The following is a 12,318-nucleotide window of genomic DNA, read 5'->3' as shown; positions in this document are numbered from 1 at the left end:
GGTAGTGCAACCCACACACTCGCAGCTTCTTTCAACACACAATGAAACAATTGCCTGAGGCTGCCCAAAACATGTTCCTTTCGTTATCGAGTGGCTCAGGACTTTAAAGACTACAACACAAATACTTATTCATAACAGTTCACCTCAACACAGCGTTCTAAAGGCGACGAAATTCTAAACGATACATGCAATGTTTACATCCGGGACACCCCCCCCCCCTCAACGATCAGTCTCAGTATAGTCACATCTTACAATCAAAGCATGAAGATTATACACTCCTCGCACTCTCTCCTACTGTTTGGCAGTTCCTGTTCAAATGTTCCAGTTCAATTATCTGTTTTATAACCACTCTAGCAATCATTCTGTACGTTACTCAACGTTCATCGTCCCACTACCTTAGGGTGTCGCCCTCCACATCTCCAGCCAACTAGAATCCACATAACATAAATATACTTCTCATAGAAACGGTTGATCTGTCCCCGAGAACTCTTTGTCACTCCACGTAACTCGGCGACTGATTACACTAGCAAGTCTTACACACTGGCCGCGATGGTGAGGTGGTTTCCGGGGTCACAGGTGACGTCACGGGGTCAACGGTGCTCCACTGGCCTAGTCACAAATCCTCAATAGGACGTTGGTCGATCTCGTACAGTTAGCCCAAGTGCTGCTGGGTGTTGGACCAAAGGCGATCAAGGAATGGTCGTGGGAGGCGTTTCTTCAACTCGAGTTTACACTATACTACTATTCTAAACCATATTCTCCAATCCACACATCTTTCTCTCATATGTTAGTTTTGCCAACTTTGAAACACGTGTGAGTTCTATTACAATTCCATAAGCAATAAGAGAAAATGATGTCACACCTCGTCTAGGCGAGGTTAATCCACAAGGGGTCAGTACCGCGTTGCATCCAGCGTCGATGGCCACTCCCCTGCTCTACTATGTGTAATCTCAACTCGGGGCATTTACATGTCGTGACTCACGCACGTCTTCTTCCTTCAGTATCCCAGGCCTGAGTAAATTTTCTACTCGTTCCTGCCAAATCAGGTTCACCAAATATTTCATATCTCGGTTAACCCTTTCCCCTCTGACGTCTCATTCATTCTCCCGTACATTCTGTCTACATTTGCAGTCCATACGTCATGAGGGAGTTAAAATAATCAGGAAAACACAGAGGCACAGACTGGTCCGTAACAAAATAACATTTTCAACATGAAAAGTAATATGGATTGGACAATCATTTAAGAAAAATATTATCATTATTATTAAGAAGGCAAATAATTTTTTGTTTCATGAAAATTGTTAGTATTCTATATTTGTATCATTAGGAAATAAACCCCAATAGTATTATCATCCTCCACATGGTGTTTTCATCTTGTATTTTTGGAAGATTCTTTCCATGTCTACTTTGTGAGCTTCGTAAACCCAAAACTAGGCACTTCAAATGAACTGGCATTTAATTGAGAGCATATATGCTGCTGTTAAGGATATAAAATTAAGACTAAGAAAAACTGAAGAGATGTTGCTTGTTTTTTTCATTAATACTCCTAAAATAATTGTCTGTGAAATGTCACAATGATGCTGAAGAGTTAAAATATTAAGAGTTTGGTTTGATCTTCTGGTCTTTGGGGGTATTTTTTACTGTAGCTCACCAGCCTAGGCCGGTGCAGAATGCAGGATTACAGTCAGCTGGCCAGAGAGTCATAAGGATATCTGTTGTCGAAGGAGAAATAGCCCAGCAGAATGTATGTGCATTAGCAGCTTGAGTGCATGTAGAGAAGTATTAGTGGATATGAAGTACATGTGCATGCATGAATGTGTGTGTATGAATGAATGAGAGCAATACTTATCTAAATTTCTAAAAGAAATTTTCAAATTTAGAAGAGAATTAGAAAATTTTTTAACACAAAAAGAATATAGTGGATCGCAACATTATGGCATTGTAAAAGTAGAGAATGTCACAGTGGAAGTGTCACTCATATGCCCTCTATGTTTGCTAACATGCATGCATATGCTCATATGCACACATATATATTCTGATCAAAAGTCATCATTTGATAATACTTCTGCTGGTAATGAATTGGAGACTGGACCTTTAATAAATTGGTCTCATGTAGCATGTTACATAAATTACTCTTATGTAATCCATATATAAATGTTCTTTTTGACATCCTAATTCTCAAATATCAAATTTCTTTGTAATTGTTACACACTTGTTAGTTGTCAGTAATGTATAGTTGTATAAACTTTTTCAGACTGATGTCATTGTGAATTCAACATCTAATGGCCTTGACTTGAAAAATGGTGCTGTGTCAAGCTCCATCTTGAGGGCTGCAGGCCATGGTTTGCAGGATGAATGTAAACAAAAATACCCAAAAGGTATTGAAACTACAGAGATAGCCTTTACCACAAGCCACAATCTGAACTGTAAAGGGGTGCTGCATCTGGCATTGTGTAACTACAACAACTCCAACGCTGAACAGGTTGGTGTTCTGTGCAGTTTTCACAGTGGTGAAACAAATATTTGAGCATTCTAAAAATAGATTTGATATCGTGTAAAGATCTCAACTCCTACTTTATACAAACTACCAAACTGTGCCTGTGTAAATGGGTCATCTACCACACAGCGCACATTTGAGTACACTTTATAAAATGACGCTTAACACATAATAGCCATAGATTGGTTGTATCTTTAGTATAGCGACCACTCGCTGGCTGCCTGCAGCAGCTGCTGCTTCCACCACCTAGCAGGGCAAACTGTAGACAAAAGAAACGCGGCCGGGCTGCTGGTCTAGACTGCAGTTTGTTGGTAGTTCTGTGATGTGTCTTGCACTCCACAAGCATATGTGACTTGTTTTTGACATCTAGCTTCCCTTTTATACTCATCAGAAGGGTTAATGTGTGAAGGGTGTCTGGCCATATTGGAGGAAATGCTGAATGTGCTCCTGGGGTCTACCTACTGGGAGGTAGGGTGTGGCCCCTTCCTTCACCCCATGGCCTCCTCCATCCCCTCTGGACAACAGAAACTGACTGGCCCTGCCAACCAGCTAGGCTTCAGCTGTCCTCAGTCACCCTCTACCACCTGTAATGTCAAAATTTAAAAATAGCAGGCACCTAATAAGTTTTTAAAATTTTTTTGATAAAAATCTTCCTCAGCATCGCCTACCCGAACAGAAACAGGCAGTGAAGGGTGAATTCTGGCTGTCCTCTGAAAAAAATAAAAGCTTCTGATTTTCCATCATTTAGTTTTATTTTGTTATGGGTCATCCATAGTCTGATATCAGAAATATAATCTTGGATGCTCTGGATAACACTGTGTGCCTGAGAAGGAGAACAGCTGGTATACGGCTGTCATCAGCAAAGGACTGATGAGATATATAGTGAGATTGAATGAGAGTAGTAAGTGGCTTCATGTACATGATAAAGAGGATGGGACCAAGTACAGAACCTTTGGGGACTTCTGAGCGAATAGAGACTAGTGAAGACACACAGCCATCCACTATAACTGACAGTCTTATCTGAGAAATATGACTGAAACCAGTTGAGTGGGGAGCCTGAGATGCCATAGAGAGTAATGAGTCTGTGAGTGAGAGTAGTGTGGTTTATAGTATCAAAGGCAGCAGGCAGGTCTACTTAACATGATGAGAAATGAGATGTCACCTCTGTCCACACCAGACAAAATGTTTGTCATCTTAAGCAGGGCAGTCTCTGTGCTATGAAAAGGGCAATAAGCAGACTGTTATGGAGAATTCAAATTTTCAGAGTTAAGATAGGATAAAAGTTGTTTGAGAACGACTTTCTCAAGAATTTTGGAAGAAAATGGCAAATTTGAGACTGGGTGATAATTGTTTAATATTTTTATGTTGAGAGTAGGCTTTTTTAACAGCAGTGTCACTAATGCTATTTTGAACATAGGTGGGAAAATCACAGAAGACAAGCTATCATTTACTATTATCTGACGGCAGGGAGCAGTTTTTACTGTATCATGAATCATGAATCTGTTTTTTTTTTTTATTTTTTAGTAAGTCATAGCATATGAACAACTCCAGGAATCATAAGCTCAAAGACTTTTGAAGTATTGTCACCTCTTGTAAATTCTTGCTAATTACTGATGCTTGAGAACTACCTGGTGTACAGAAGAAAACACACCCGCAAGCATTCATTTTGGAAAATATTTTTTCTCTATCTTGTATAAAATTTCCCTAAAAAATTATTTTCTGAGGAAGACTGTGCTTTATGGCTGTCTTGCATACAGCTTCAAAATACAGTGTGTGCGTGTTTGTGTGTCTGCAACAGATCCTGGGTCAGATGGTAATAAAGTGTCTGAAGGAGGTCACCAAGCATAATTACACATCTATTGCTTTTCCACCCTTGGGTTCTGGAAACCTTGGGTACCCTCTGGATGTAGTTGCTGACACCATGATTGGAGCTATAGAACAGTTTGAGAAGGAGACCCATGGTTTCTCTGTAAGGGAAGTCAAAATTATTGTCTACAACAGCCCAGATACTGTAAAGGTAGGTGTTAAAGGACACAAATACTGCCATGAATCCTTGGGCACTTGAAAAATTCAGATAATTCTTATGACTTAAGGAAAAGTGAAATGTTTCATTTATTTCCTGAGGTAACTGTTGCAGAGAGGATGTGCATAGCTATACTTTGATGAGATAGTTTTTGAGACTAAATATTTATGCATATTGAAAATTTTGAAGATTTTGAAATCATATCCAACCTTCATATATAATATTAGAGATGATTGCAAAGATTTGATAAATAATATGTACATTTTAAATGTACAGTACTTGATTTATTTATATCAGAAATTGACTAGCATTTAGTTTGTGGATACAGACTGTTTCAAAAAGATCTGTTATGCAGAGATTTAGTTTCGGTATCAAATCTTTTCTGTGAGTTACCTGTTGTCATAAAAAATGAATAGCCAAAATCTTTGATTAGCTTAAACATGTTTGATTTGTGATCAGCAAAACTACTATTAGGGCATGTTCCAGCATAGTTTTCTCTTGGTTTATAATTGGTGGAAGTGTTAAGGAATAAAAACTCAGTCCATTTTAGGGCTTAAGACTGTTCTTAATCTTTTTCAGGCTTTCGCATCCAGGGTTGGCACATTTCAAGCAGGTGGTCGACAACAAAGTTCTCCCAAGGGACCCACTGGGCGTAGAGAGAATCGTAAATTTTCTGACACACCTTTTTCACAGCAATGTAATTATATTATCTGTATGCAGCATTAGTTTCTTCTTTGACTGTAGCAGATGACGTGACAGCTCTTTAACCATCAAAACATTATCACTCTGACCGTGAGTACGCACACGCCAGGCATGCAGAGCACTCCACCGGTGAGGTGAGCAACTGCCCTCTATCCGCTAAAAGGGCAAAAGCAAGGTCAATACACCAGCGTTTTCGATGATTATCGTGGGGTTTACTAGCCTTTGCTCTTTGCTGAAAAACCGATATATTTGTACCAAGCTACAGTTTTGTTCTATGCTTTTATCGTCTACCAAATTTGTCTTACTGAAAGACTTGTGAGCCTCTGGCTCTGTTTCAAAGAGTCACAGAAAAGACTGCCTTCCTGGTGGCTATAGCAGCTGCAGTAAGGGTCTCTAGAGCTTCATACACTGTCAGCTGATTCAAATTGTCTACATCCGTTTCTTTGCTGACTAACCCAGCCTTCTTGGCAAAGAATCATTTACCTTTGGTTCCTCAGCAGTATTTAGTAATTAGGGCCTTGCCAGTCATAGGGAATGACGATCCAGCTTGCCTGCAGGACCCAGTTAGAGCTCTCCACATTTACCTGAGACAGTTTTGGTCTATTCGGAAGAACAGAGTGCAACTCTTTCTACCTCTCAGGGACGACCAAGTAAAGGTCTCATCTCAAACATGTCACCAAGAATTAAAATGGTTATAAGAGGCATAGGCCGATCTTTTGCTGCAGGGCTTCGCGTTTGCTGGCATTCGAATTGTAATTTTGGACGGTTCTTAAGAGACCTTTCAGTGCACACTGTTGCTCTGGCACTGTTGGGATTGATGTGTGCGGCACAGCAGGTCACCCTATGACTACTGAAGGTAGATTGGTGCTTTCTGCTTCATCTTTATTCTCCTATGATCATGTCATCTGGTACAGTAAAAGAAGAAATAAAAACGAAATGCATTTGTAATTATGATAGCCTATACGATTGTTTAGCATGTTGAACTTATTTAGTAACTTTTTTCACAAGACTAAAATTAATATCGCCAAAACCATTTTAAAAAAAGTTCATTTGACAGAAGAATAGCAAAAACATCCAAAATAAAGTTGACCATTACAATAAAATTAATAAATTAACAACTGTAAATTTAAATGTTGATGATTATTTCTTAAATCTGCTCCTGTTTATTTTGTTCATTTATTCATTACTCAGCTGCCTCCTCAGCCTCTCATCTACCAAATGTAAATGCAGAGTTTGACTTAGGAGACCTGCGTCTCATAGTCAAGCAAGGCGACATAACTGAAGAAAACGTAGATGCCATTATCAACAGCACTAATGATTCACTAGATCTCAGCAGAGGTAAGAGGGTATTTCACTACATTTTTGACTGAGCCTGCTAAGTACATTATTAGACTGGCACTGGCTTCTCTGTGTGTGTGTGTGTGATGGTGGGAAATGAGTGGGTGGCCATGTGGAAGAGTCTGTCCCTCTATGATTTTGTGATATTACAATGCATGTTATTCTGTATGATTCTTGACATGGCGCTGCACTTAAATACTCCAGACTTGGCAAGGGGTGGGGGAGGGGCTAAGATAGTTAAATGTAAGATGTGAAGTGTAAGACTCCTAAAATTTGGTAGATGATCACATCTCTCAACATGTTACCTGCATGAACAGTACTTCAGTAGTAATGTTGTTAATAAAAAAGTAAACAACACAACGTTTATCAATTGCCTTTCGAGAACAGGCAAGAGTTTCTCTTATTTTATGCAATCTTACTCCCTACTCTAGTTCACTAAGAGATAAAAAAGTTCTGTAGCCAGTCTAATTGTTTATATAGTAGCATGCGATTGGATGAGGCTCATACATATGTGCGTTCCTACACACACAGGAAGAAACACATGTACACACTGGAGCTTTCAAGAAGATTCAGGGAATAAGGGGTGAGGGTCAGGAGGCAACAGGTGACAATCAGAGAGCGCATAGAAGTGGGAACTTCCCTTGGTGTAGTGTACATGTTTCGATATTGCTAGAACTGATACATGATGAAACAGATTAAACTTGTGATGAGGAGTGGGAGACTGGTCATCTACTAATCCCCCATCACCCATGTTATAAAATAGAACTTTAAAAACAAAATCATAGGATACAAATTTTCTTTTTCAATGTGTAGATTTATTTTATTTATACCTGTTTACCTTTATTGGTTAGCTGGAATGTTTCCAGGAAATGTTCACAAAGGTGCCATGTTACAAAATACAACTGTAATATGTGGGGACTGCTAATCAAAAATTACCACAGTAGTTTGAACTACTAATTAAAACACAGTAAAGCCATGTTAATTAGCAATGAAAAATATCAGCTATAGCAGATTTTTCGCAGTCTTCAGTTTTCTTATTCTGTTTTTACAAACATGTTTGATGTCAAAATGTGGAGACAGATGACTTTTTCACTAAGACTTATTTCTGCACTCAGGAGCTGTTTCCAGTGCACTGAGGCAAAAGTGTGGACCTGAGTTAGAAGCTGCATGTAGGAAGGAAGGTAAGGGTTTTCTCTTTTATTTGAATACCCATTTACAAGAAGTGCTCAATGGGGTATTAGGTATTAAGTTCTTAAAAGAACTACACAGAATGTCTAGAATTTTTTCCCCTCTAGTTTCTTCTTCTTCTTTTTTTTTTTTTTTTTTTTTTTTGATGTAGTTGCTAAAATCTCTTACAGAAAGGGCTGTCTCAAGCACCATGCACTCATAAAAATAAAAGTGTCACCTATCTGTCCCAGCTTACCAGCTTACCAATCATAATTACTGATACAAACTCTTTTTGTGCTTGTCGTGGTTACTTCACACACTATATAATCCCACCCTAGAGACTTTCATTTAAGAGACAGTTGTTAATGGCTAAGCAAAGTCACTATACCTTGAAAACTGTTTTGTGAACTTATTTTGCATAAAAGCTAAACAAGCACGATGGACCAATCTAAAACATTAGAGGTTTTAATTAATGCACAGCTGTGGAAGAATAGTGTCGATAGAATCTTTTTGTGGCAGATTCTTTGTTTTACCTGTTTAGAATAATCCCATTGGCAGCTATTTTTCCATTTTTAAAGAGGATAGGGCTTTACTATAAAATTTAACATTTTTATATCCTTTTAGATTCTGGTCTCAGGTTCTGGTTTGTTGGTGACCTTTTAGGCCACAGCACTACTCTTTTACATATTACCTACCTTTTTATAATTCTGTTCCTTGTGTTGGCTTTTGTTGTTGTTAAGGGTATTACCTTGGGTTTTTGTATCTCAACCACTTTTACGTAATATTACCTTTTCTCTAATGCTGATACCCTGATGCTGGCACGGTGTAAAACACAAATATCTTTGTGCATTTGCCTAAATCATGCTCCCCCTCCCTCATTGTTTTGTATGACCTTCAGAGTTTTTGTAATGCTTCCATTAGTTTGTAGGTGTCTCCGTTTTTCCATTCTTCTCACCCCCCACCTATTTTGTGTTTATGTAACTTGCAAACTGTGCGACTGTATTTGTTGTGCTGTTAAGTACATTGAGCTCACTGGAAAATGTTCTGTTTCAGTTCTTTTTATTATTAGGATTTTATGTTTAAATTGAGCAATGTTAAATACCTTATGAGAGATGTTAAACACACTGTGATTGATTAGTATAGTGAAAGTACGATTTCAAAAAAGTGCATCTGTCTTTGACTTTTTAATGCTATTTTGGCATAGTTACATTTTTCTGATCTTTTTTTAATGTATGCTTATGGTGTTATTTCTTTGATGTTATTTAACTACAGTTTTGATACAGAATACACTATTTGGCCTGCCTGCTAAGGTTGTTCTGGGGTGTGTTTGATCATGTGCTAATTGTATGCAACTTCACATAATGTTTGTTCTTTATTCTTAAAGTTGCAGAAATGAAGAGGACTGGAATAGTGTACACAAAAGTTAGACGTCAGCCTTTCAAAGCTGTCCTGCATATCGATGCTAATAGATTTTCAAATGACTGGAAAACTGGCATACAGAACTTGCTGAAAACTGCAGACGGTCTTGGTATGACCTCAATTTCCACGCCTGCTCTAGGAACAGGTCAGTTGACGTTTGCTGCACTGCTTATTATCTTTGGTGAACTTTCACTTTCAGTTTACCTCTTGAGCTGTCATTATTTTACCTATCTATTTACTTTTGGATAAGTTCAAGTTGATGTACAACTCTTTAAGAATTAAGTTTTTTTTTTTTGTTTTTGTTTTATGAAAACAAATATTCATGTTATTTAATTGTCACTTGACAAACTGTTAGGTCACAGAAATTCAAATTCATTCATTCATTCCTTTGTAATATTTCAGGTTATTTCTCCTAACAATTTCAATGAACATATTTCATAAAAGACTTAACACATTCATTTCTCCCTTTGCCTTTCTTGATACAGCTTGCTGACATGCTGTCAGAATTTTTTTTATCAAATCTCTTTTATTCTTCACTTGAAGCTTCCACTCTGAGGTGTAGGCATGTTTCAAATCTGTATTATTAACTCATTTTATGCTTTTGTCAGTTTGCTTGTCCTCTTCAAAGTAACTGTTATGCATATGTTTACAATGTGCCACTTTTATGCCTTCTTAATCTATTTTTTCAAATACTCATATGTTCAAAAATCACATGAATATTTGATGTCACTTTTATGCAGATTTTAGCAAGATTTAATCTTTGAATGAATTTTATCTCCAATTTGTATTTTTTCTTTCATCAGAAATTTAATTGTATTTTTTGTCAGCAAATCATTCTTTGTTGTTTCTTCAGGTGCAGGTGGTTTAACACCATCAAAATCAGCTCGCGATCTGATGAAAGCACTCTGTGACTTTTGCAGTAGGAAACCACAAAATTTGAATGAAGTACGAATAGTAATGTTTGAGAAATCAATGATACCTCAAACTATTCAGGTTATACAGGATGTTGGTGAAAAACTGAGCAAGTCCAAAGAAGGGGTTCTTGGATTTTTCAAAGGTATATGTTTACATCTACTTTGTTACATGTAGTGTGGTTTTGTTGAGGGTCTTCCTTGAAACGTTTTGAATTGTTACTGTCATATGTGGCAAGCTTGATGTCCTTTTGAGGGGTGGGAATATGTAACTGTAAAACTTTATATCATGGTTACTTGAGTATAAAGCATGTGTACTTTGCCACTTTTATGTGTGTTGAAATATAGAGTTCTTAGTATTTAGATTTTTATCCTTTTGTTTTAAGATGACATTTAGTTATTTGTTGTTGATGCTGATGAAGCTTTGTAGTATTTATATAAAATGTCCATATTGAAGCCCCAGTTGTATAACGGAGAGTCTGAAACCTCTCAACTGTTTTGACTGGGCATCTGAAAACCTTGAGTATTTTATGGGTGGGAAACAACAAACTGTGAATAATACCTACAATATTTGCCAAGTTTATCTTGGGAATGTTACCGTTTTGTCCCTTTTTTCTAACATCACCAACAAATTCCATTCCACATGTGATTTAAAGTTTGCGAAATATATTACAGTATTGCTGAGAAAAATAAGTTCTTTAATATGTTCCAAAGATCACTATTTTCACCTTTAGAGCATATAGTATGTTACTTTTTTTAAAAAGCTTTAGAAGTACACGACAAATTCATTTGATGTGTCAGTACCACTTTTGCAGACAGCCAGTTCATCAGTGTTAAGTGTTCAGACAACAACAGGTGTTTCTAACTGAAATTTGATTTCAAAATTACCTGTCTGGTTAGGTTTTAACATAGGATTATTATAACCTATACATTGGTATGGTGAGCAAAATGATTGAACTTTTTCTGCAGCTCTCGCTGGATTTGGTGGCCCCAGTCTCACACAGACCTACAACAGCCCTGTGGTGGAGGAGGCAAAGCTCTTTGTGTATGGCGAATCTGCTGAAAGCATACGACAGGCTATCAGACATTTTGGTGATCTTGTAAAGGATAAGTTTACACGCAAGGAGATTGTGGATGAAATAATACCGAATATGAATGAAGATGAGGTGAAGTAATGCATTGCTATTAATTACTCAGTTAGATAAATCGTATTTAAACAATGAATGGCTACAAATTCTGGAAATCTTGTTCTCTGGAAATGTGATCTTGACACGCAAGAAATCACCAAGGTTTACAATAGAACTTCACCTATTAAAAAATATTTTCAAATAATTTATAAATGACAAGACAAAATTGCAATTAAAGTTCCAACTTTGAAGAAGTCTACTTTTCTCCTACTGTTGTACACATTGTTCACGGACTGCCAAATGCTGTTGGCAGTAAGTACTGAAGATTTTTTGCACCTATTACTCTTCAAGATCAGTTTTATACAGTCCAAAACATCATCTGTAATTTATTTTATTGTTAGCTTTAAGTTCAACAGCAGGATGACCAGGATTCTCATAAAATTTGATCTCATTCTTTCTCATCTTCATTTGCCATGTACTTTCACTTCTTATTTCTACTAATATGTGAGGTGTTGTACATTGCAGCTGCAAAAGATCAAGACTGCAGGGCAGTCACACAATGTGGAAGTGAAGATTCAACCCTTTGCAGGACGCATCGTCATTGATGGGATGCATGCTGATGTGTTTGATGCAGCTAGTGAAATCAACAAGCTCATTCGTGAGGCTGATCGCTACAGACAGCAGGCTCAACAAGCATCCATGCTGGCCAACATGGTTCAGTGGTGTTATCTGGAGGTAAGGACAGAGCAGAACTTTTAAAAGTGATATTAAGAGGATTTTTGTGTTTTTTTTAAACAAAGAATTCAGACAATATGCTATCACAAGAAATTTGCATTTCTGGGGGTTATTACTTACCCGGCTAGTAATGACCAAAAACTCCTTGGCTGTCCAGGATTTATGTGTATTAAATTTTTAACGTGTATTAATATGGTAGTAATAGCACACATGCAAGCACGGAGAGGGAGGCAGCCTATATGGGTGGTAGGGGGAGACTGGCCGGGGGGCAACCTCGTGAGGAGACCTGGAGGGGGTTGCTTAGTAACAGGATGAGAGGTGTGAGAAGAATTTTTGAGAAAAGTTGAGGAGGGTTAGGGGGATAAGAGAGGGAGAGAGAGAAAGGACACTGAAGTAGGA

At 37.7% G+C, this 12,318-nt stretch overlaps 1 protein-coding gene across 1 annotated transcript in view; it reads left to right on the top strand.

Annotated features, from left to right (window-relative positions):
• Positions 1-12,318, top strand: part of LOC112564202 (poly [ADP-ribose] polymerase 14-like) — a 38,615-nt gene that overhangs the window by 18,519 nt on the left and 7,778 nt on the right. Inside the window, exons 14-23 of the mRNA XM_025238853.1 lie at positions 1,647-1,744; positions 2,255-2,482; positions 4,296-4,514; positions 5,100-5,217; positions 6,414-6,560; positions 7,676-7,741; positions 9,112-9,291; positions 10,000-10,203; positions 11,027-11,223; positions 11,710-11,919. Coding sequence (XP_025094638.1) covers positions 1,647-1,744; positions 2,255-2,482; positions 4,296-4,514; positions 5,100-5,217; positions 6,414-6,560; positions 7,676-7,741; positions 9,112-9,291; positions 10,000-10,203; positions 11,027-11,223; positions 11,710-11,919 — 1,667 coding nt within the window. The remainder of the gene's footprint in view (positions 1-1,646; positions 1,745-2,254; positions 2,483-4,295; positions 4,515-5,099; positions 5,218-6,413; positions 6,561-7,675; positions 7,742-9,111; positions 9,292-9,999; positions 10,204-11,026; positions 11,224-11,709; positions 11,920-12,318) is intronic.

This window comes from Pomacea canaliculata, linkage group LG5, assembly GCF_003073045.1.
Source record: "Pomacea canaliculata isolate SZHN2017 linkage group LG5, ASM307304v1, whole genome shotgun sequence".
Classification (NCBI taxonomy): Eukaryota; Metazoa; Mollusca; class Gastropoda; order Architaenioglossa; family Ampullariidae; genus Pomacea; species Pomacea canaliculata.
Note: the sequence above shows the minus strand (reverse complement) of the source record. Positions and strands in the feature narration are given on the sequence as shown.